Source organism: Larus michahellis, chromosome 7 (genome assembly GCF_964199755.1).
Source record: "Larus michahellis chromosome 7, bLarMic1.1, whole genome shotgun sequence".
Classification (NCBI taxonomy): Eukaryota; Metazoa; Chordata; class Aves; order Charadriiformes; family Laridae; genus Larus; species Larus michahellis.
This window is the reverse complement of record NC_133902.1, coordinates 36,135,254-36,158,851: the sequence shown is the minus strand read 5'-3', so window position 1 is coordinate 36,158,851 and position 23,598 is coordinate 36,135,254. Positions and strand designations below refer to the sequence as shown.

At 42.7% G+C, this 23,598-nt stretch overlaps 1 protein-coding gene across 1 annotated transcript; it reads left to right on the top strand.

The window, feature by feature from the left end:
* Positions 1-1,866: 1,866 nt before the first annotated feature.
* GORASP2 (golgi reassembly stacking protein 2) lies at positions 1,867-17,780 on the top strand. The gene is made up of 10 exons (XM_074594719.1): positions 1,867-2,073; positions 10,347-10,427; positions 11,195-11,398; positions 11,802-11,888; positions 12,346-12,476; positions 13,081-13,213; positions 13,338-13,461; positions 13,812-13,898; positions 15,922-16,017; positions 16,727-17,780. Exons 1-10 carry the CDS (start codon positions 2,011-2,013, stop codon positions 17,044-17,046), a joined length of 1,326 nt encoding a protein of 441 aa, XP_074450820.1. The 5' UTR covers positions 1,867-2,010; the 3' UTR covers positions 17,047-17,780.
* The last annotated feature ends 5,818 nt before the right edge of the window (positions 17,781-23,598 follow it).

Here is a 23,598-nt window from a genome sequence, read left to right as displayed (position 1 = left end):
GTAGTTGGGGTTTTATTCTTAACACAGGAATAGTAACACAAGGGTCTTCCAGTCCAAAGGCAAGGCAATGAAAGTGAATATACCGTAGGGAAGCCTTCGCCAAATGAAGGTTTTCCCCCATAGATTTGCTCTCAACAAAGGAGGGGCCGGCATCACAGAGACAGTCAGCCAAGAGGACAACATCTGGCTAGCATCTGCCTCATGGCTGCAGAAAACCAACAAGCAATCCACAAAATCGACAGTTCCTACCTAGCAGCATAAGGAGAGGTGTCACACAGGAGCCACGCTCCCAGAAGAGAGCGAAAGAATGACTGTGGGTGGTAGTTTGCCACCAGCTATGGATCCTCTAGGAAGCTTTGGATAAAGGGTGGTGAACTGTAGCTGACATCCCTGGATCACACTGTGTTATACTGCTGTCTGTCATGAATCCCTAGTAGCAAGAAAGAAATTAATATGGCTGGGATTTTCCTCCTGAATCTAAATGGCATGTGCATGGAAGCATAAGATTTGCTTAAGTTGGTATGCTCTTTAAGCCATATTTGTGTGACTTTATCAGCTCACTGTAACAAATTTCTCATACTGTTTTAAGAGCACAGAAATTCTCGTAAGATATATTTATGTATTATTCACTTTGCTTTCTTGCTTTTTAATTGCTGCCTCTGGGTATCCTAGAGTTGATTTCTTCTTGTAATGATGAGGAGAGGCACTCAGCAGGGATGTAAGCATACCTGAGCTGGTGTGCAGACACAATCCAGGACTGGCCATGCTTGCAGAAACACCATCAGTGTGGAAACACCTGGGCACAGCGAGGTGGGCAAGAACAGGAGGCAGTTGGTCATCTCCACGGCAGTGCACAGGTAAATCCCAAGCACACTGCAGAGAGCATTTTAATACTGACCAATAAAACACTATGATAATACAGAGGGAAATGAGTCCAAAAGAAGTGAGGTATGGGTTTCTAATCGTGCTAATCGGAATTTCCCTTCCGTGCTCAACTGAGGATCTCTAAAACGGTGTTCCAGTTCACTCACAAACGCTGTTTCTGCGTTACTGAAAATGAGCCCCTTAAACAGGTCACCTCTCTCTGGAGATCTGTAGCACCAGAACCAGGAGGCGCTGGTTTGCATGGGCAGGCTGGGCAAAAGCTTCGTCTGGGGCCTCCCATGCACAAGGTACGCTCTCGGAGAGAAAGAGACGGTCTAACCCTTAGATTCATAATGCTGCTTAAGCAACGACTGTCCAGCAACGCTATGGGATCAGGTTGGCTCAGGGCTGGGTTTTGATATGGGATGCGTGGTGTGTTTCATCAGCTCTCGGCTCTCCCGCACCAACAAGCCGGAGAGGAGATCTCTGGCTCCGACACCATGTGCCGCGATGAGAACCTGTCCCGTCACCTTGCCTGCGCGGGGCTGCGTGCCGTGCAACAGGGCAATTCGAACCACGGCTCTTGGGCAGCATTTCGCACCCAGGCAGTTCCATACCCATGCCTGAATCCTTCCAGCTGCCGGACGGAGGGTTTGCCGCACACCCGGCAGTCAGGGCAGCCCCTGACCAGCTCCATCCCAGGGGCCCCAATGGCCGCCAGAGCTGCCGGCCGCTTCCATCTGACCTTGGACTCGCCAGGAGCTGTAGGCCCAGAGCAACCAGTGAAAGGTGCGACCTGCCTCAGATTGTCCTCTTTATATCCTGTGCACCCATTTACTGTACATTATTGGTATAATTAGTACTAATATACATTAATTAACCATTCCCATCCGGCGCCGCACTCGGCCGCCAGGGGGCGCCGCCGCTCCAGAGAGTGCGGCCCCTCGCGGCCACCGTACGGCCTCCGCCTCCTCCCGGCGGTTCGGCCGCCCGCCAGGGGGCGCTGCGGCGGCTCCCGGCGTGCCCCGCGCGCGGCCTTCGCCCGCCCCCGCCCGGTCCGGGCGGGAGGGGGAGGGAGGCAGCGAGTGCCACGTCCCCGCAGCGCGGGGCTTTGTGGGGCAGCCGCGCCGCCGCCCGCCCCCGGCCATGGGCGCCTCGCAGAGTGTCGAGATCCCCGGCGGGGGCACCGAGGGCTACCACGTCCTGCGGGTAAGGGCGGTGGGGAGGCGGGCGTGCCGTTAGGCCGGCGGCCCTCGGGCCCGGCGGGCCTCTCCCTCGGCGGGCGGTCCCGCCGCGCTACCCTCGCTCGGGCAGCGGCGGTGGACGGGCCTCCCGGTGCCCGTGGTCGGAGCTCCGCTGTTCGTGTCAGCGGTGAGATCCCCGGCGGGGTGCGGGCTGCCGGCTCCCTTTCCCGGCGGAGCGGGGAGGCGAGCTGCACGTTCCCCGGGCTCCCCGCCGGGAGGGCTCGGTTCCGCGCTGCCGCAGCCCGGCGCTTCGCCTCAGCCGCGCGGAGCTGCCCGCGGCCTGCGGCGGCACCCGGCCGGGCTCCGAGCCGCCGCTGCCGGGGGGGAGAGCGCTGGGCCGCCCGGCCGGCGCCGTCCAGGCCGCAGCGTCTGCGCTCCAGACGGCGCGCAGGCCGCGGGGGAGGGTGCGGGGAGGAGGCCGCTGCTTCTTGGGCAGCCTTTGAGGGCACCGGCTGGTTCCCCGCGGCAGCCCAGCGCTGTTCGCACGCTGGGGCTTGCGGGCGTTCAAAGCGCAGAGGGAGAACGGCGACCCTGCCGGTGGCGGGCTCGGGTACCGCCGTCCCCTCTCGGGCTGTGTCGCGGTCGCTGCATCGTGACCTGAACCGCAGCTGCTTCGCCCCCCCGCAGCAGCTCCAGGGGTCGAGGCACTGAAATGACAGACCTCACGCCTGCAGAGCTGCACTCATCGTGAAGGCAACGTTGCTGTTTTTCATAGTTACATAGTGTTTATTTACGCTTTGGCTACAAAATTTTGGTTTTGTGTGTGCAACAAACCCCGTTTTGGTAGGCTGCATTGAAGGCCCAGTGAGCAGCTGTTTGGAAGGTGTGTTTCGTGTTCAAAGAGCAGAAAGGTACCTGGGATGTGGCTTGAATCTGATGCACGGGGCGATACAGTACCTTTGCCAGAGCCTTGTCCGCACCCTGGGGCTTTTGCCACTGTAGCTGTAGGGTCAGCACCCCACTGTGGGCATCGTGCTGGGCTGGTTTTTTGTTGGCATCGGACCTTTTCAGACCAGCTCTCTCTCTAGCCCTGTGTTTTAGATATGTGAAAGAGCACAAGACCTCAACTCGTGTGAATTAATACTTCCTTACTTGGTCTAGCTCGTTAGCAGTGAGCTACAACTATATGTAGAGTACCAGGGTGAAAAAAGAAGAAAGGTAACCTTTGAAGTGTTAAAAAATGCTGCATAATGCTTTTGAGAAGCAAACATTGACATTCTGATCAAACCCAAATGTTCATCTTTTAAAATGTACGTGTAGGCTAAAGTCATGGCAGTCTTTGTTCCTTCCTTTTAATGTTACTAATATATAACAATCCAATGTTACTAACATATGACAATCCATTTTGTCTTGTCCATTTTCCCCACAAAAAACCACTTTTGCAGTTTGGTAAAAGCGACAGGCTTCTGGGGGAGGTGGGGGGGAAGGTTTCTTTTAGCATACCATAACATAAATATCATGTGTTTTTTTACTTTTGAGGGTTGTAAAATCAGTAAGTACACTGCAGTTAGAATATCGGTTATGCCAGATACGTCAGTTCATGCTGTTTGATTAAAGCATGTTAGTAAATTGAGATGCATCTCTTTTATGAAGTATAATATACTTGTCTTTTCTTGTAATCTTGCTTGAATCTGGCCCCTTTTGTTTTCATTTGGGCACCTTTTGGTTGTAATGTTTTTGCTGTGACTCGCAGTGGCAGTATTTGATTGACAGTCTTTTGAAAATGTAATTGGTAGGTGGACATTAAAGAAGTTGATTTCTGAGAGGACAGCCATATCTACATTAAATGCAGGAAAGGACCTGCCTGTTGCCTTAAACAGACTGATGTTGCTATTTTTCACTGCCTTGTCCTTATGCTGATATATTTAGATGCCACAACAATGAGCAATTATTTTTTTTCTGTGGACAGGCATCTTAAATTGTATCATGATCCCAGTCTACCAGGAATTAAGCCTCTGCTTATATGTAGTTGGGAGTGTAGATTCAGAGTAGAGAAAAATTCTGAAGTTCCACAGCTTGGAACATTTATATTGAAATGCGTGTGGCATACAAGTGACTAGAGTTTTCCACTGTAGTTTTTCCAAGCTTATTTTTGCAGTTGGTGTTCTGTAGTAAGTTTTTTAAAGACAGATGTGTTCAGCTCAACACAAATGCTCTGTCTGCATAGACCGACCTTTGGTATAACTTGGGATCGAGGAATACTGCTTTTTCTTCTAATTTATTCTCAAGTAGACTTTCTTTCTGAGCTCAGTATTTTAATCAGATAAATGAGAATGGTGAAAGGAAACAGTAGTAGTCTTTCAGTGTCACAGATCTAATTCAGATAAGGTCAGATTTGTTTGATAATGTCAAACTTCTGTAAATAGTATCTAGTGGTCATTCTTTAAGATTTCATTCATTGTTGGAAAGCTAGAGAAATGTCAGAAGATCTTTTCTATTATTGGAAGAATTTGTTTGGGTAGGGCAGATAAATGAAAAATACGTGTTAAAAGGCCATGAAACAAATGAGTTAATGTTGTTCAGAATGACCGTAGGAGCCAAGTACAAGTTGCCAGAGGGATGAGCAAACTGAGACTTTTTTACAGTGAGACTTTTAGACTGTACATGCTGCCTCCCTGCAAGACTGGTTGCAAGCCTCTTGCTCTGCTCGCTTCAAACAGGAGTAGAAATATATCCACAAAGTGAACAATACCATCATTAATTTCTGATGTAATTTTTGCAGATTACTTAAATCTTTTTGGCAGCTCCTGCTAATATTCAGTGCAATGTCACTTTCATTGTGAGCTTCGTTATCGGTGCACTTGTAAGAGGAAATAGGAACTCTCCAGGACTGAAGCACTGTCGAAGGAAAGCGATTTCATCACATGCCTACTTGACAGGGTTCAAAACAGAACCCACAGTTCCTGTGGGTTGCGCTGTTGGGGTTTCTACATATTGAAATGTAGCCTTTTTTTTTTTTTTTTAAGAGGGAGAGAAAGTTACAAACTTTTTTTCTAGTCTCTTCATAGGTAGACCTGATAATCGGTCATTTGTTTGAAACAATTCTTTGGAATGCATTTTTATTCATCATATGTGCTTTTGTTGTTAGACTTCCATTTACTGATTCACGTAATGTGCTCATAGATCTTTCTTTGAACCTCCCAGGCTGGTAGCATGCAATGCTGTTTACCTCTAGGAACTTTCTCCGTTGTTTTGCTCCTCCATAAGTTTCCTTTAACATGTTATGTGGCTGATTAGAGCAACTGTCTGACTCTATGTATTCCTCAGTATGCATTTGTTTCTGCTTTTCAAAACAGAATGAGGGAAGACTTTGAATAGCTTTCTTGTTCAGCAATGCGAAACTGCAATAGTTTGCCCAGGCTGTTCTTGTCAAGTCATAGATGACGTAAGGATTTTTATCTGCAAGACTTGTATGCTTCTGTGTTATGTGCTGTTCTCCCTAAAAGATATTGAGCAGCAGTGCCCAAAGTTTGGATTTCTGACCTTTACTTGAGTGCTTCGGTTTGTTGTGGTAGAGATACAAGCATGTTGCCATAAAGAGATGACTTATATTTAAGGAAGGTTCACGTTTTAAGAACTTGAGTTAAATTCTCTGTGCTAAAATAAAATTTGATGGTACGTATAGGGAATCTATTTTCTAACAAAAAGCTTATGAAGCTTTTTTTCTTGAAAACTGGGTGTTTCACAAGGAAATTCAATACAGTTATACCATATAATGTGTTAAAATAGCTGACAGAAATAAAATAGATTCTGTTAGACCTAACAGGAATTGCTTACACATGATACACAATGAAATTTTATTACCAATTACAGAGTGGGTGGAAGAACTGCAAAAAAACTTCTTTCAGCATTTTGTTGGTAATGAAGTAAATATTAGGAAGCATTTCTTTATGGGAGGGGGAGGAAGGAGCTTCAGAGCTTCTGCTCCTTGATGGTTGTGTATTTAGAGCTTGAAGCTAAGCTTCTGAAAGTTTAAGTGGACACTGGTTTAAATTATCTGACTTTCAGAAGTGGTGAGAGCCTTCATCTGCCTCTGAAAATCAGGGTTTCTGTGCCTGTTTCCATTTACTGTAGCACTACTTGCTCAGGGCTTCAATTTGTGACCATTGTGTTGCTGAGCAGCCTTATTATAATGTGTAATGGACCATATGTACTGTGTAGGCATAGAGTGATGCTCTTGGGAAAGGTATTTGGCAAAGAGAAACTTCGTGTATATACCAAAAAAGAAGTGTTTTTAGTAACGCAGATTAAAATCAATGTCTTGACCTTGAAACCTTTTCCCTGTTTAATTTCTGACAGTGAATTAAAAGTGAAATAATTAGCGCGTAATCTATATGCTCAGCAGCCCTGCTGCCTGAGAGCTGTCAGCTTGGTGAGAAACTGAAGTCCTGCAGCATTGTATGAGGCTGAGAGTGTCATACAGCCCTTTTCTGCCTCCTGACACTCAGTGTTCTTGATAGAGGTTTTCTTTGCTTGCTTTTAAAAAGCTCCAGTGGTGGCAGTTCCACAGCTTCTCCGGGTAGTCTGTTCCACTGCTTTTCTCTACTGTTAAAAAGTCATGGCATTTACCCACAGACGTCTGTAACTTACATGTCTGAAATAACAGCTGGCTTTGAGAGAATTAGTCTTCCAAAGCTGCCATGGATGGTATCCTGCCTGCAGTGGCATCTGTTGTATATGGTATTACTTGATTATTTCTCAGTCCTCATTCGATTACAAAGGCAAGTTACTGGATACCTACTTGGGGCATACAGCAAAGCTGCACAAAGCTAGATTGCTCAGGAGGCCTAAAGTTTATGTACGTATACATGGAATCTCTGTTTCCATCATTAACAAGAAGGTTTTTGTGCCCTTGTATTTCCCAAGGTCCCTGGTTATCCTTTATTGCTGTGGTTCTGGAAGAGAACCATGGCCACAGCGCTTTGCGCAGAGCACTGTGGTGTGCGTTTGGCTCTGTGTGACGGTGCTGAATTGTGCAGGTAGCTGCCTGAAAATAGGGTGGTGCGACCTAAAAACTGCATGGGGTCAGTGTGATTGTTGTGCAGGGCTGAGTATGTTGCTTCTTTAAGGAGGAGGAATGTGGAATGAACTCAGCACATCTGTTTTGCGTTTCTGGGACTGCCAGGCATAAACATGCTTTTCTGTCAGTGGTGTTGGGCCCAAACAAACTAGGGGAATAGGAAACTTTTTGTGACTGAACCTGTGCATGGCAGCATGAGGAAATGTGATGACAGAAGGGATGCAGCTACATGCTTCTGAGGTGCATGTATGATTGATGCAACGATAAGAGCTTGATTTCTTTTAGATACAGCTTCCTGCTGGTTTTTACATTCCTGCTTAAAAACAAGCCATGCAGAGATGTTCAGGATTGTGATGGATTTGGGGGAAGGTGTTCAACATCTGAAGATACTTTCTGCAAACTAATTGTTTTGAACTTGGAAACTCTCACAGTCCCTCAATCCCTTCATCAGTTTGGGGCAGACTATAAATAATTTACCAAATCTATACATCCCAGGTGTTAGGAAGCTTGACATTGATGGATGCTGAACATATGTAATTCTCATTTATTGTAGGTGTTCCTTCTCATTTTAGAAGATTACTTTATTGAATACCTGGTCAGTGTTTGTTCACAGTGTTCGGGGTGTAGTCTACTGGTCATGGGGGAGGGATGTTGTGTCAGGGTGTAGGAGCTTTGTTGGGGTTTTTGTTGGGTTTTTTTGTTTGTTGGTTTGGTTTTGTTGTTTGTTTTTTTTTTTAAAGTTCAATTGGAAATGGAGGAAAACCTCTGAATAGAGTAGACCATGTCAGGACTGCTTTTGCAGCTACTGGCTGAATGAAGTCTGGCTTTTTATAATTTCAAGGCCATGACGTATACCCAGTCCTAACAATCTATCTGCATAAATTTATCAGTTTTGGGGATTTACTGATTTTTAATGATGACATTTAGAAAGACATATTCTGTCTTTAAAATTCTTGCTTTCCCAATAACTTCTGGAACTATCTGCTGATTTCATTTTGGTATAACGCCTTTATGTCAGGCTCATTAAAAACACAAAATGTAAGTTCTTATATGTCACATGTAATGGGTGATGGAATGAGAGAGAGAGAGGCTATTAAAGTGTTTTCGTGTCGCCTCCCTAAACTGAGGGAAGAGCAACAAAAGAGCACAAGCTCATCCTACATTTGCTACTAGAAAAACCACATCAGAGGAGAGGATGTTTTGAATGACTTAATTATGAGAGAAGCTTCAAGCCTGAGAAGGCGATTATGGAACATGTCCGTAGAAAATGAGAGTTCTTTAATTGCTCGTTTAACCTTTCCTTGGCAGGAAGGCCTCGAGTACCCAGCTTAGTAAGTAAATGCTTTCTGCATTTGAGAAGAATAATTCATATAGTGTATTTTAGCCTCTCTGTGGCTTTTCTCATAAGCTAAAACTTCTGTGTATGGAGGCTGTTCTGAGGTAGCTCTACATTATTGAAAGTTTTAATATCTAAAGTTAAAAATAAGCTCTGGGGACAGTCCACTAATGTCAAAGCAAGACCCACAAGTGCCTGGGAGTTTCTATGCAGCTGGTGTCAGAGGGTCTGCTACGTGGAGCGTAGCTTGTGCTTTTACCATATTACCTGGTGCACAGCTTGCTTTCTGGTCTCTAGTTATTCTTGGTGAGAGGCATCTTGAACCTACAGGTGGAGTAAGTGAAACGGAGGAAGTAGTTTGGATCTAGTTAGTGGGACTGCAATTTACTTTGGCGATTGAGAGCCATGGTTCCATACAGTTAGTACTTGGCACCCGGGGAGAATATCTGTACCCCCATTTGTAGGAAATTTATTTCCAAGGAGTGTGCAGGCATCTTGAAGACACACTTCTGTAGACACATTTCAAGTTCTAGTTAGAAATGATAAATGTGGGGTTTGGGGATGTTATTACTTTGTGATTTTTATTACTTTGGGATAATGTTGGTTTCTTTTTTTTTTTCTGCTTTACAAATCTTGGACAGCAGTTGGGGTGTGTGATGTGACTCTGGAACTACTGATTCCGGATTATTTTTTCTTTAATAAATGTTTGGGTTATGTGACACTAATGTTCTAAGTTTCTGGCACCTATTACAGAAAGCTACCCACAAGTAACCTGAGTTTTTTCCAAGCTCTGATTTTGTGGATATATGGGGCAGAGATAAATAGACACTAAGAGGACAGTTTCAGTATTAATCAAGCTTATTTTTTTTCCATGTTAGAATATTTTGTTCTATATGAGTCATATTAAGAAAACTAAATTCCTGCAGAATCAGACCGGTATTGAACAAACTAGCAGATTTGTCAGATGGAATAACATGTAACGTAAGAAACCACACTGTAAAGGGTAACACCTTTTAGATCTTTTTGGAAGATGAATGTAGCACATAAAAGAAAAAGCCAGCGGGTAAAATGAATCAGCTTACAAATAAGGAAAGATGCTCTTTGCTACAAAGGCTGTAGGAAAATTCTGGTAGCCATATTGGAGTTACTTTTGTCTGTCAGCAATGCATGTAACAGTGAAAAAACAGCACTGGCAAAATGTCTCTCAGTTACTCCATTTGGAATTAAAAGCATACTTTTAACTTCTGGGAGCGATATGTATCCAATGCTTAGGCCTTGTCCTAGTGGAGTGGTTGAATTATTTGAGCTGCTGTGGCAGCAAAATTGCTTGTGTCCCTTTTCTTGCACCTTGTTGGTATGTTAACGAATCGTTGATTGTACAGATGCTCTCTATGTCTCAAGAATGTCAACAGGTGATGTTTAATCAACCCGTGCTTGCACAGATGTGACTCTCCTTTTCCTCTAGTAAGCTAAGATAAAAAGCAAGGTCCAACGTCAGTACTTCTGTAGAAAGATACTGCTTTTTAAACAGCTTTTTCAGAATTCATTAAGCTTGTCCTTTGACGTAATCTTCCTAATTGAAAAAAATATATGCAGTTTATCTATTGCAGCTGTAAAGCAGTGCATGTCCCAGGGAGTGGCTACTGTTGTATCATTCCTCAATAATTTGCAAATTACTGATTTTTAAATGTTTCTCTTTCTTTTTTTTTTCTTTTGTAATGGAAGAATTTTTTTGTCCAAAAGGTAATATCTGAACATGTAAAAATCATACATACAAACATTGGTAGCTTCTAGAACTACAGCTTCCACAAGCAAAAATATAATTCTAGTCTATGAATCAGCATTGGTACACTTTTGCTAAATTCTTTTTTGACTTTGTTAGGTACAAGAAAACTCACCAGGGCATAGAGCTGGATTGGAGCCATTCTTTGATTTTATCGTGTCCATTAACGGTTCAAGATTGGTAAGTGTGTTGCTATTTTGTAACTCTGAATAAAAACACTGTAGTGAGAATCGTATTTTTAATAGGTTTTTTTTGCATTTGTTTTATTGAAATGTATGTAAGATATTTCTCCATAGTTTAAAATGAGAAAGCCCAGCTGCATCAGAAATTATTTTCCTTCATCCTGCAGTTACAATTCTATCAAAAATTTAGCTGGAGAATAAGGATGCAGACAGACATGCTCTCTGTGGACATCTGTGCCAGCAGAAGATATTACTACCTACTGTGTTAGTGCCCCCCTAGTTCTGTCTGTAAAACTGCTTGTGTGAGAACTTGCAACCTCAGAACAAGTTGAGTGAAAGAGCTATTGTCACAGCTGTAAAGCTGTGAGCTGGGCAGGAATCATGGGAGAAAGTTTTCAAGCAGAGCTGTAGAGAGACAACAAACCATCATAGCAGTGGAAAAGAACATGTGTGGGTAAGCTCTTCCACCAGTACAGCTGCATTCAAGAAAGCCTCTGAAAAGCTGCAAGGTGCATCGTATCACAGGTTTAATTAAAGTGCTTTCATGATTGGAAAGCAGGACTTGTTATTGTGAAATCCCAGGTTTTCACCAGAGTTTTATTCTAGAATTGTGAAGGGACTGGAAGCTCGTTATAAAATAGCTGTAGATACATATTCTGGTAATGCACAGTGTTTATAGGACCTTTGAAATACAGAAGTGGTGCTATAGAACTGGATGCTTGCTGTGTCAGACACTGAACCGAACTCTTGTTTGAACATTTGCAGAATAAAGACAATGATACTCTCAAGGACCTGTTGAAAGCAAATGTTGAAAAACCTGTAAAAATGCTAGTGTACAGTAGCAAAACACTGGAACTGAGAGAAACATCAGTGACCCCCAGCAACATGTGGGGTGGACAGGGCCTGCTGGGCGTCAGCATTCGTTTCTGCAGCTTTGATGGGGCCAATGAAAATGTATGGCATGTTTTGGTACGTATGGACTTCCAAGTATTTTTCATACTGTTGCTTACTGTTATTTTTTGTTTTTAATCTTTTTACTGAAAAGTAACTTGAAGGGCGTACACAAGCCATGAGATCAAGTTGTTCTGTTTTCATTGATTTTGGGTTCGGAGAGACTTTTGAACTAGAACTCTGTGATTATCAAATCTTGTATTTAAATCGGTGTTTTTGTATAATATTCAGAGCTCCTTGTAACGGTATCATAAGAGACTGTCATCTAGCCACTGTTTCACTAGTTCAGTGACTATTCTACTAATTGTGTTGAAAACTTAACTGTCTGTCTGACTCAAAACCTGTGTGAAGTGCATATCTAGCCATTCTGCTACGCCCTGACAGTTATGTGGTGTTTTGTAACTTTCCATCTTACAACTAGGAAGTGGAACCAAATTCTCCTGCTGCGTTAGCCGGACTTAGACCTCATAGTGACTATATCATTGGAGCAGATACCGTCATGAATGAGGTAAGTATATAAAAATAAGTTGGTTTTTTTTTTTTTAATAAAGAATTGTACCAGGACAGTTTGAACCATCCCCAGGTCTGTCTCTGTTCAGCACTGATGAACTAAGTTAATGCAAAGAGGAAGGAGCTCTGGTGTGGTGCCTGTTCTTTGTGCTTAAATGCAATTCTGGAAATAAAAACTACTCTTAAATATCTTCATGGAGTCAGATAGAAACTTTTTTTCTACTCTAATATTAATGTTTCAAGTAGCAGATTTGAAATCTGGGTTGTGCCGTGTGACTTCTGAGTTACTAGCAAAGCACATATTAAAGTCGGCCTTGTGATAAAACAGCAGCACTGCAACATGTAGCAGTTACCAGGTTCTGTTACAGAAAGTTAGCACTAGGAAGATGATCATGCTAATGTCAAATGATAACATAAGGACAAGAAAACCCTTATTCATTTTTATCCTTTTACAGTCTGAAGATCTCTTTTCCCTTATTGAAACGCACGAAGCAAAGCCATTAAAACTGTATGTGTACAACACAGACACAGATAATTGTCGGGAAGTGGTGATTACTCCAAATTCTGCCTGGGGTGGAGAAGGCAGGTAAGGAGATGATATGTTATAAGGGAATGGGACACCATTCTTAGAGCACTAGCCTAAAAGCTGCTTGCTTAAGTTTTCTACAAAGACAGAAAAAGTGTGTTGTTATAGTCAAGGCATTTCTGCTGTAATAAATTATATATTTACTTGAAATTCAGATTTAGTTACTAATGGGTTTGTTTACACAGTAAATTAGCTAGTGCAAAAATGCACAAACTGCAATGGTTGCTTTCTGCATTAGGCTTCAAATAGTCATTAGGCTGTAATATATTCTTAAAGTATTGAGCAGTAACCGGAACAGAGGACTGCAAATGACAACTGCAAGTTGGATTCCAAGATGTATATCTGATATAGCTGCTTAGTTTAAATAACAATGAAATTTATTTTGTGCTAAATGTTTGTTGCCAAAAGCTACAGAATTTCATTTCAGTTGTCTTGTAGTGGTTGTTTCTCCCTAGAAAAAGAAGCAACATTTGGGAGGAGGGGAAAGTTGTGCAGAACTTATCTTGAAACTTGTTGGCACCTTGAGTCTTTCATGCATTGCTCGCTATGGATGCCTTAGTTGTAAAGTCACTTCACTGACTTTTAAATGTTCATATTTTAAAAGCCTAGGATGTGGCATTGGTTATGGATATTTGCATAGGATACCTACGCGCCCATTTGAAGAAGGAAAGAAAATTTCTCTCCCGGGACAGTTGCCTAGTGCATCTCTCAGTCCCCTCAAAGATGGCTTCACAGAGGTAAGTTGTAGTCACTTCTTTGTCTTGGTAAGAATGGATTATCATGTTATATTGCATTTCTGCTATTGGTTCTGGTGGAAACAAACCCTAATGATGTAACTTTATTTTTTTTCCTTCCAATAAGGTTCAGCTGTCATCAGTTAATCCCTCAGCCACATTACCCCCTGTGTCAGCCGGCCTTGAACAGAGTCTTTCAGGACTTTCTATTAATTCACCCTCAACTACTGTCAGTAGCGTTCTCAGTACAGGTTAGTATGGAGGTAGCTAAGTTCTGAAATGTTTTTCTGCATTCACAGATGTTTCTGTCAATTTAATAGAAGGCAGAAGAGAGAATAAAATTTTCTGTTTCCCAAACTTTTCTCAACAGCAGAGTCTAGGGTACTGCAGTTGTGCCCTACTGCTTGCAAAATAATTGCAAACAATTTCTATCAGAAATACAATGTGTATTATTTAGAGTACTGTTTTTCTTTATCAAAATTTTATGGCTAAGGCAAATAGTAATTCCCCTGTAAGCAATTACGTATTTGTACTCCTTGAGGAAGGGAACTAAAGTGTTGTATGCTTAAAATCAGTGTTGTTTTCCTGTGTGCTCCACCAGGCGTTCCAACAGTTCCATTATTACCACCACAAGTCAGTCAGTCCCTTACCTCTGTGCCACCAGTTAACCCAGCAACTACATTACCAGGTGAGTAGGTAAAATTTCTTAAAACATTTCTGAAACAAAAGTCTTAAGGGAGCAAGGGAAGAGAGCTGTCTTTTCCAGTGCTTTTTGTGGGGCAGGAGGGTATAACTTCGTATGACTTACACTTTTCCAGTTAAGCATCTCTATACAAGCCCTACAATGTTAAGAATTTTTTTTTTTAGAGCTTGTGCGCAGCAGGTCTGTGGCACAGAGCTGGCAACAAAGTGTATAATCATTTACCTTTTAGTGGCCCTTGCACAATAGATAGAGCATTCAGGATTTCTCAGGGAGGTATTTTTTTGTTTTTTGCAACATTTCTTGAGTTGATACATTGTTACTTTCATATATATGATACATTGATACTTCATAAATTGTATGTTGCGAAATACTTTTGCAAAGAGCTTCACAGTTTACAGTTTGTCCTTTGCTCTCGGACATCATGAGAGAGGAAAGATCTGAGACTGCACGTCTTGCCTATTTGTGCATTCCTTTCACCCATAAAACATGCATTTTAGGGAACTCCTTTTTAATGCTCAGCTTGATCATTCTTCCAAGTATAAATAGAGGGTTAACAATATAGAACTGTATGTTGCCGTGACTATTTCTGAATTATTTAGTAATTTGAACTGGTATAACAAAAGTAAGAGTCTGCCTACAAAGTGGTGTGTGTTATTTGCTGATAATAATGAACGTTTGAAGCACTAGTATTCCAGGATTATTGACGGTGGGTGAGATGAGGATTGTATAGGGTTTTACCATGTGATTGGTGCACTGATACAGGACTCAATCGTGCATTTCAAAATACTGAAACAGTTGTATTTTATGCTTTGTGTGCTATGAGACGAGTAGATAAAGATGTGTCCAAAAGTTTTAAGTAATGCTTGGAGGTATGATGTCCAACATAAAAAAAATAAATGTGTAGTAGAGCTAAATGCATGCATACAAGGGCAGAGAACTTTAATCTTGTACTGCTTAGATAAAATAGCAAACTACTAAGAAGTTCAGCTTCTGCTGATGTCCTCTTCTCCCCCAGCCCACGATCCACGTCCTCTGCAAAATCTGCAAATACTAATTTCCCTTTCACCTTGTTCTCTGAATAGTATCATTGCTTTTTTGAAAGCTATTAGAATATTTCTGGCAATTTGCATGGCCATACTAGTGAAATTGTAAGTGTTAGATATACAGGAGGTTTAAAATTTGAGTGAATTTGTGTGAAGTTCAGCTTTTTTCAAATTTTAAAAGAAGTTCAAACCAAAGTTGCTTATAGCTGAGATGAAAACTCTTTGAGTCAGATTATGTCAGCCTTTGTGGCTAATGAATTCACAGATAGGTAAAGACGACTGGTTTTTAATCAAAATCTGTGTACCAGCAACCTTGCTTTAAGACTTTTCTCCTCTCCATCTTATTACCATTACAGTTTATTTTGGAATTAATCATCTGTGAGCTAAACACAAAGTAGGAATAGAGCCCTTGTCCCAGAAACGTAGCTCTCCTAAGACAGGAAATTCGGGAGCAGAAAGTTGTTGCCTTTTCTATATACTTTCGTGTTTAACTCTAGTTATGAACTGAGTAGAAAAGACTATTATTAGAGAAATCGATATTAGAGGTCAAAATAGTATGTATTTCATCCTATTATTATCTTCTGCCATGCAAATTCGGAATGGAGGGCTTCTGGTACAGCGCTGCAGTAAAATAACTACCTTACCAGTTCAGTTAAAAGCTGAACTCATAATGCAAGCCTACTAATTCCTTGAAGTAAGATTCTACTTTCCTCAGAAAAATCTGAAAGGATGGGATTATGTATTTGCTAGTCCGGATTTCCTGCAATAGGTATCTGTTTTCACTGTGCAGTTTAAAAGCTGAAACTCAGTTAAATTTGCATTCTTATATATAAAAGTGATAATCAAGATGTAAAGCAATGTAAAATAACTTTAAATTATCAATAAGATCTCAGAAACAATTGGGGGGGGGAAAAAACCAAAACAATTTTAAGTTTTCAGCTGTAACTTTTCCATTCTTCTCTTAGGTCTGATGCCATTACCAGCAGGGCTTCCCAACTTGACTGATCTGTCCAAACTTAATTTACCTGCACCACACATCGTTCCAGAAATCATACAGCCTGGTATGTGCTCTTACAAGCTGAACACTGTAATTGTGGGTGTCTCCTTGGCAATCCTTGACGCTCTCATTTAGAGCCATCTGGTGGAGTTCTGAAGAGAATTAATTGAATGTTTGCCTGAGGTGGGAGTTGACTGTAGTGCCCAGATTAGGTAGACGAGGAATATGTCTTCAGATAAAGTAATTCTAAACCCGTGTCTGTAACTAGTTGTTTCATCTTATATTGCCTGTTTTATGATCTCCAAAGAGATTGTGTCAAGAAACCATAGAATGGTTTGTGTTGGGAGAGACCTTAAAGATCATCCAGTTCCAACCCCCTGCCGCATCCAACCTGGCCTTGAACACCTCCAGGGACGGGGCATCCACCACCTCTCTGGGCAAGGTTCTTGTTAACTTCTTGATTTTGGCAGTTTTAGTGAATGCCAGAAAAGTCTAATCATTAAATACCTAGTCCTCTGGGGAGGCAGAAACAAACTTGAGTTTATTCTGGTTCTTCAGTTCTGAAATCTGAACAATATCAGCCTTGAAGCTAGCCCGCTGAGTGTGCTGCATGTGTATCATGCTCACACGAAGTTCGGAAATCTTCCTCCTCTCCCAGAGTAAATAGGAGATGAGAGAAAGTAAAAATTTTAAGCAAATAGAGAATGTCTGCAGATCTGTCTGTGGGATGCAGCAGCTCACTGCCTTGTTTTTTGTTTTTTTGTTTTCCTTAGGTTTGCCATCCCTTCCCTCCTTGCCGCCTCTGAATCTAATGGGAATAACACCTCTGTCAATGCCACCCAAATGTGTTCCTCTGCTTCCTTTGGTCACAGAGGCATCTACAGTGCCTACAGATTTGCTTCCCTCCATTACTCAAGCCGGAAGCTTTTCCGTCGACCCTGGCACTACTGTAAATGTAGAACAGACCTCTACGCTCACCTTGGATAGTGCTACCCCAACTTCTAAGGCAACTATTGTTGACAGATCAAGTGAATCCTCTACAGTTAATGAGAAGACATCTGGAGTCACAGATACACAAGCTTCTGAATCATAACTCCAGATCACTCTGTTGGATTGGCTTGGTATTTATTTAGCCATGGGATACATATTTGAAGAGCAAGCTATCATTAATTTCATACTAGTTTGTACTTAATCTTTAGGAGTCCTGTAAATAATATGGAGGTATAATAAAAATAAAAGGGGGTTTATAAAGTGTGTGTGGTGGGAGGGGAGGAAGAATACTTGTATGTAACCAAAAAAAAAAGTCAAGGTGGTAAATAGAATTCCACTGCCAAACTTGGAGGTGTATGTTTTTAATATAGGCTGACAGCCTTAGCCTGCTAGGCCTGCCCTTGCTTATAATTAGCAATTTTTGCTTCTGATAGAAATGAAGCGGTTCTTGCGTGTGACATTTACGTACCATAGTTCTTGTTCTTTGCAAGTATCTTGTTACTACAGTGGGGATGAGAATGTTTAGTCCGAGTTGTAAATTTTAACACTGCAGCACTTCCACCTAAAGATATTTCTGTTAAAGTTGCTGAGTGACCTGTTAACTGACATCTCGTTATTCAGCTTGTACACAAATCTTTATTTTTAAGCTCTCGAGAGATGCTCAAGCCATGTTTTGTGACTGCTGCTGCTGCGTTGTTTCATACGCCCACTGTAAAATGGCATTTGGAAGGGAATACAGGAAATGTTAAATGTAGCACACAATTTGGCACTTCATGACTACTGTAAGACAAATTAATGGATTAAGCATACATACAGCAATAAATTCCTGGAATTTTATCCTTTGTGTGACAAAATAGCACATTTATTTGCTTAATGCTTAAACTCTCATTTAACTGTTTTTAGCTCAGCGCTCTCTAGCACAGATCTGTGAAAGGGCTCCCTTCCAGAGGAATGGATCCAAGAGGGAATGCCAGACCTCTTAATGGCAGGCAGGATCAGCACTAGCGGTTAGATCCGTTGCAGCAATGAGTCATAAAATCTGCCTGCATATGATTCATACTTGGCTTTTTAAATTGGTGTTCAGGATGAAAATTGTAGATTAACTGTAGATTAGACACTTCTCTAAACTGGGGTGTGTGTGGACTCCAGGTGAGAGCCCTCACTCCTGGTATCAGGTACAGCGGATGTGGAAAACTCTTCTGTACTACTACAGTCCTTCTGTACTACTGGGATTTCACTTACACGTTTGCTACAAGCACGTGCAAACTTTAGCCATATCGTCAGCAGGCTGGAGCTAAAGTCTGTTTCAACAGCTCCATAATCCCTGTTGGCAATGCAGTCTGCCTGATCACTGTTTGGAGCAGTAGTGCACCCAACTGCTGATCATAATGTCTCAAAGACTTAGTTCAAACGGAACCCTTATCTAATACCTGTTGTCCTGTCTCATCTTTATCACCTAAGTATTTGTCTTTCCTCTGCCCCACTGCTGCACGTTTCCTCAACACCTGTTGTGTCAAAGACTGACCCCAAATACTTTTTTTCACACTGTGAGTGGTTTCTTTTCTCAGCTGCTTGTGAAATCCCTCTGCCTTGTTAAGTAGGGGGCTTGCTGTTTGTCAGAATGTATTTTTTATTTACCTTTGTAAATCCAGTCTCACATACCTCAGAATTAAACCTTGGCATGAGAAGGATGTTCCCTCTTTTCTTTGCTATATACAGAGAAAGTCCGTTAGTATTGACCTTCATAAAACCTCACAGGTCTAACAGTCTTTCCTGTAACTTCCTTACACACTTCCACAGCTAGAGTCCTGTAGGTGCTGTGCAGTTGTCTCGTGTAGCAGACAAAAGAAGATGCTTAGTCTGAACTCGTGCACTTTCTGTTAGCTATTTTAAGGTCCCTTGTTGCTGACTTCATAGATCCAGCCTTTTGATAGGTATGAGAGCGGTGGAAGTAAAGCAATTTTTAAGTGTAGCCATCAGCAATTCTGCTCAAGATAACGTGACTTCAAATTTGGAAATGATTCAATGGTGCGGAATTTAAGCTGTAATCTCCCAGATAAAAAGTCAAACATTGAGAAGTCAAAAACTTCACACTTAAAATAGAAGCAAGGACCTTGAAGTCATGCTATTGCATGCTGCCACTGTTTTTTAAGTCTCTCAACTAAATTTAATGAAATTGTACCGTAATCACTTACGACTTAGTTTTCCCACAAAAAGAAAGTAAGGAGAGATGTGGACTGAAGATATACCAAGGCAGTGGCAGCTGATGTAACCTTGCTTCCATGAGTTGATGTATTCAGCTGTTCATGAACAGCTAAGAATAGGCATATTAGCTTTACTTAAAAACATGGACACATGGAGTTCTTTAACAAGGACTGACAGCAGACGAGAAGACAGATGTACCATGAACATCCCCAGCCTCGAATATAATGAAGAACGAGTAACGTGTGTGACACACTGTGAAACGAAGAAGGTGTTTTCCTGCTCCACGGAAGGCTGCTCTGGGGGCAGGGGTGTCGGGGGGAAGGTGTGTGTGTTGGGAGGACGGGGCCGTCCCTACAGCGCTGCTGGAGAACCTGGGAGCACGCACCGAAGCGACGCGTTTCGCAGCTCGAGGCCGCGCTGCTGCCGCCGCGGGAAGCAGCGGCCGGGGCTGCGGGACGGCGCGTTAGCGCTGGGCCTTTCCTCGCTTCGGCGGGGCACAGCGTGGGCTCTGCCTGGGCCCCTGACAGCCATCTTTTAAACCAACCCTGTCCAACGCTAAACCTCCCTGTCGCGATTGGAGCGCCCTTTGTTGCAAGTAGCTGTGCGGGGCCACCAGGTGGCGTGCAATCGTTTCTGTTTTGCGGAATTTACGGGATTAGGCTCAGCCATGAGCGTGGTTGCCGGTTCCCGCCGCCCGCGCCCCTCAGCAGCGAGTGTAGCCAAATGGATGCCAGCTGGGTGCTGAGTGATAGTACTGTAAGGAATCGCAGATAACTGTAAACCCAACTGATTTGAAGGCAGAAGTGGGCTGAGCTTAAGCTCTTTCTAAATTCCAGGTTCTTGCTGGCAGTTTGCTGAGCTAAGCCAGGCTAACCACGGGGCAGGGTGAAAGTTTGTTTTGAAGCAGGCAGATCCCTACAGGCAGGGACTCGCTTGAGATACCATAATGCTGAAGGAGAGGCCCGGGCAATATTTCCAACCGCTCAGTGATGTAAGTGCTGATTATGGAATTAAGTTGAGGGGGGCAGGATAAGGATCAGTGATGTCTGATTGTGGCACCTGGTCTTCCTCAAGTATACACAAGCTTTGTCTGTACTAGTCAAATGAATGCGTTCACAATCACTCCCTGCCATGGAGGCCCCACTGGCACCAAGCTCGGATTCTTTGGTTCCTCACCTGGACTTAGACACCTAGAATCTCTCTCATTTTAGATTTGAATCCTGTAACGGTAGGCAAGAATCAGACTGCAAAAGTGTTTCTTCATTTAGAAGTGTTCGTAGTCCATAAGTAACTCATGCTGTGTAGTCCTGCTCTGTACATTCTTCATGGTAGTGCCAATGGCTTAATACATATTTGTGCAGCCTGCACCTTCTAGCAGTAACCTCAGCTCAGAAAGCAAAAAAATCTTCAAACTGATTTGCTTGTAACATCTGTGGTAGAAACATTTTTTTACTCTGTGGTATAATAGAGAGCCAACACCTACCGTAGCACAGTTTTAAAGTGACATACCTAAGGTGCAAAACCAATCTCAAAAAACAAAATCAAACAACCCATCACCCCAATCAAACAGAAAACTGCACTTGGCTCAGGTGAATCTCCAACAGTTCTGCCCCTGCAGCCCTGGCGAAAGAGTTAAAGCACAGGAACCTGCCATTTTACAGAATAGCCGAGATTGGCAGATGATGGCTAGAGAGGTAGTAAGCTGCGCAAGGAACAAGTACGTCTTTTTCTAGAAGCCTCAAATCATGTTTATCCTTAGGCCTTGTGAATATATTACGTTGCCAGGGTGCAGCTAGCAAATCAGAATTTCACTTGGGTGGATGACTGGTGTTTCTTAGGAACAGGCTTTGCGCGTTACTTCAGTTGCAAGTTAGTACCAAAGTGCTGGGATTGTGCTATGACATACTTGGCATGCGAAACTGCATCAAGACTTAGAGTTCAAAGGCCTTGTGGAGACCTGCTCTGGCTGGGAAGGGTTAGGTGGGGGTGCATGGTTTTGTTACTTAACTCACAGCAGGAAAGTGTGGTCCCATCTCTGTTCATAGCCCACCCACACGCCTGCCCACACACTGCTCTTCCTTGCACTGGGAAAGGCAGAATTTTGCCCTAAGAGGAGGCTGCAAAACATCATTACTCTGCACTGACAAGCTGACTACGGCCCTATCAAATAATCACATTCTCAGCCATGGCACTTTTAGCCTATGGGATCAAAAGGTATGTTTCATCGTTAGTTGTGCAATGTAGTATTTTTATTCTCTCTGAACAGTTTCCTGTGTTAGGTTCGGTTAATCCGTTTTAAAAGCTGCATTCCAGCATTGCTCAGCTCACCCACAAGAGAGAGCTTCCACAGACCACAGAGGTCAGGCTCACCTTGGGCAACCCACGGCAACAGTGAAAGCCACTTCTGCCAACAAAACAACCCATTTTAATAACAGTCCTCTTCTCTGAGAGCTGTTTACTCTGCCAGCAAGTGGTTGCATATGCACGTACTTTGTTCATGGGCCTTGCAGCTTAGGTGAGCTATGAAACCCCAACAGAAGCTAAAAAAAGGAAACGAGTGATGAACTCAAGCTGCAAAGTCTATAGTCAACATAGGCTTGGTAGTTATGTAAGAAAATCCTGAAATGGAAGATTAGAATATTACAAAAGCAATGCAGAGCAATGAGCTTTACCTTTGACAAGGCGCGCTGGATGTAATGGGGGCATCACAGTACAGTCGCTAAGAGCAGTGACCATCTTGCTACCATCTCGCCTTTATCCTTCAAGCTGATTTCCCCTGAAATTCTGTTTTTTGAGTCTTCACGATAATCATCTTTAAAAACAAACTGAAGATTTCAAACCTCCCATCGCAGCGTTTCTAAGTACCCATTCTATGGCCTTGGAGCTGCGCACATACGTACCACGTGCTCGGATTTGCACATACCATCAGGTAGTGCTTAAACAATTCAAAAAGAAAGAATTTGGGAACTGAAGCTAGCTTAGACAAATAGAAAAACTAATTAAAGAAACATTAGAACTTGGGAACAAAATTAAAATTTTTATAACCAGCAGCTTGGTATTAACAGTTACTGGGCATCAGTCAATTTTTATCAACTATGCTAAAAGCTGGAGCTGTAAGAAAAGATGTGAGAAGCTATTTCACAGCACTGCTTATGCCCTCAGGTGAGTTTGTTTTCACATGAAACGGGGAACAGAACAAGCGTGGTCCCAGGCAGCGACACTACTTTACTAAGGCTCAGAAATCTGACAATAGGAGTTGGTTTTGTAGATATAAACAGTACTTGGGTAAAATCCTTTTAGAGAGCAACTGCAACTGCTAAGAAAATAGAAACCAACTGGAAGCCTGTGTATTGCCAAATAACATGCTGGGCACTGGAAATGGCTGAATTTGTAAAACAATTACCTTTTATTTCAAGGTTACATTTTTCTTTGAAACAGATTTCTTATCCATCTTACCAGTAACACCAGTTCAGAGAGAAGACAAAAAAAAAAACCCCAACAAACCCACAACCAAAAACCACACATTTGGTCTCTGGGCACTAACTGTTCAATAATGAAAAGGAACTTACTGTTCCTAACCCACTTCTTGACCATTTACATTGCTAACTACAGAAAAAGTAACAAAAATAACATTCTTCTGGATTGCACTGTGCTTCTGAATATTTTTAGCCTAAAAGTACACATCATAAAGGAGTAGGAAGATTTTGAGGAATTTGGGGTGAAATATCGAGAACTTTGAGGAACTGAATGAAGTATTTTTCAAATGCTCCTTGGAAATTGCCAACTGTCATTCGTACAGAGGTGTGCTTCTGCATCCTTACCTGGCAGACTCACATTGCTGGAGTTCAGTCCAAGCGTAGTCTGCTCCAGAGCCTCTCAACAGCGTGCAGTTGTTTCAGCCTGGAATGCTGTCCTGGCAATGCCTACCTGTTAGCCTACAAACTTCTGCCTCCGACAACCCGACACTATCTCTCAATAAGTACATTACTAGCTCCTTCTCTAAACGATTTGCTGCCTCAGTGGCTGCTGTGATATCCCACACCACAGAGGTAATATTTCAGGATGGGGCCTGAAGGCACCTCAGATTCTTGTCCACTATATCATCTTTCTCCCCTTTTTCTCTCCCTTCACCTTACTCACCATATCATTTCTAGCTGGGGCCTTGTAGTACCATTCAGAAAGGCTAGAAAATGTTGCTAAAAACAGAGGGAGATTTCTTGTGGTGTGTAGGAAGAGAGATGCTGAAAGAGAGCTGTTAAAGGACAGAAGCCAGATGGCTTTCTCCTTACTAATCACTACATTTGGCACTCTGCTTGGCTGTTCCACAGAGCAGAGAGGTCCTACTGTCAGCACTTGCCTAGGACTCCTCATTTGCCATCCTCCCATGGGGAGTGCCGATGTTTTTTGAACTACTTCTTCTTGGACCTTCCAAGAAAGGAGCAGAAGTCAG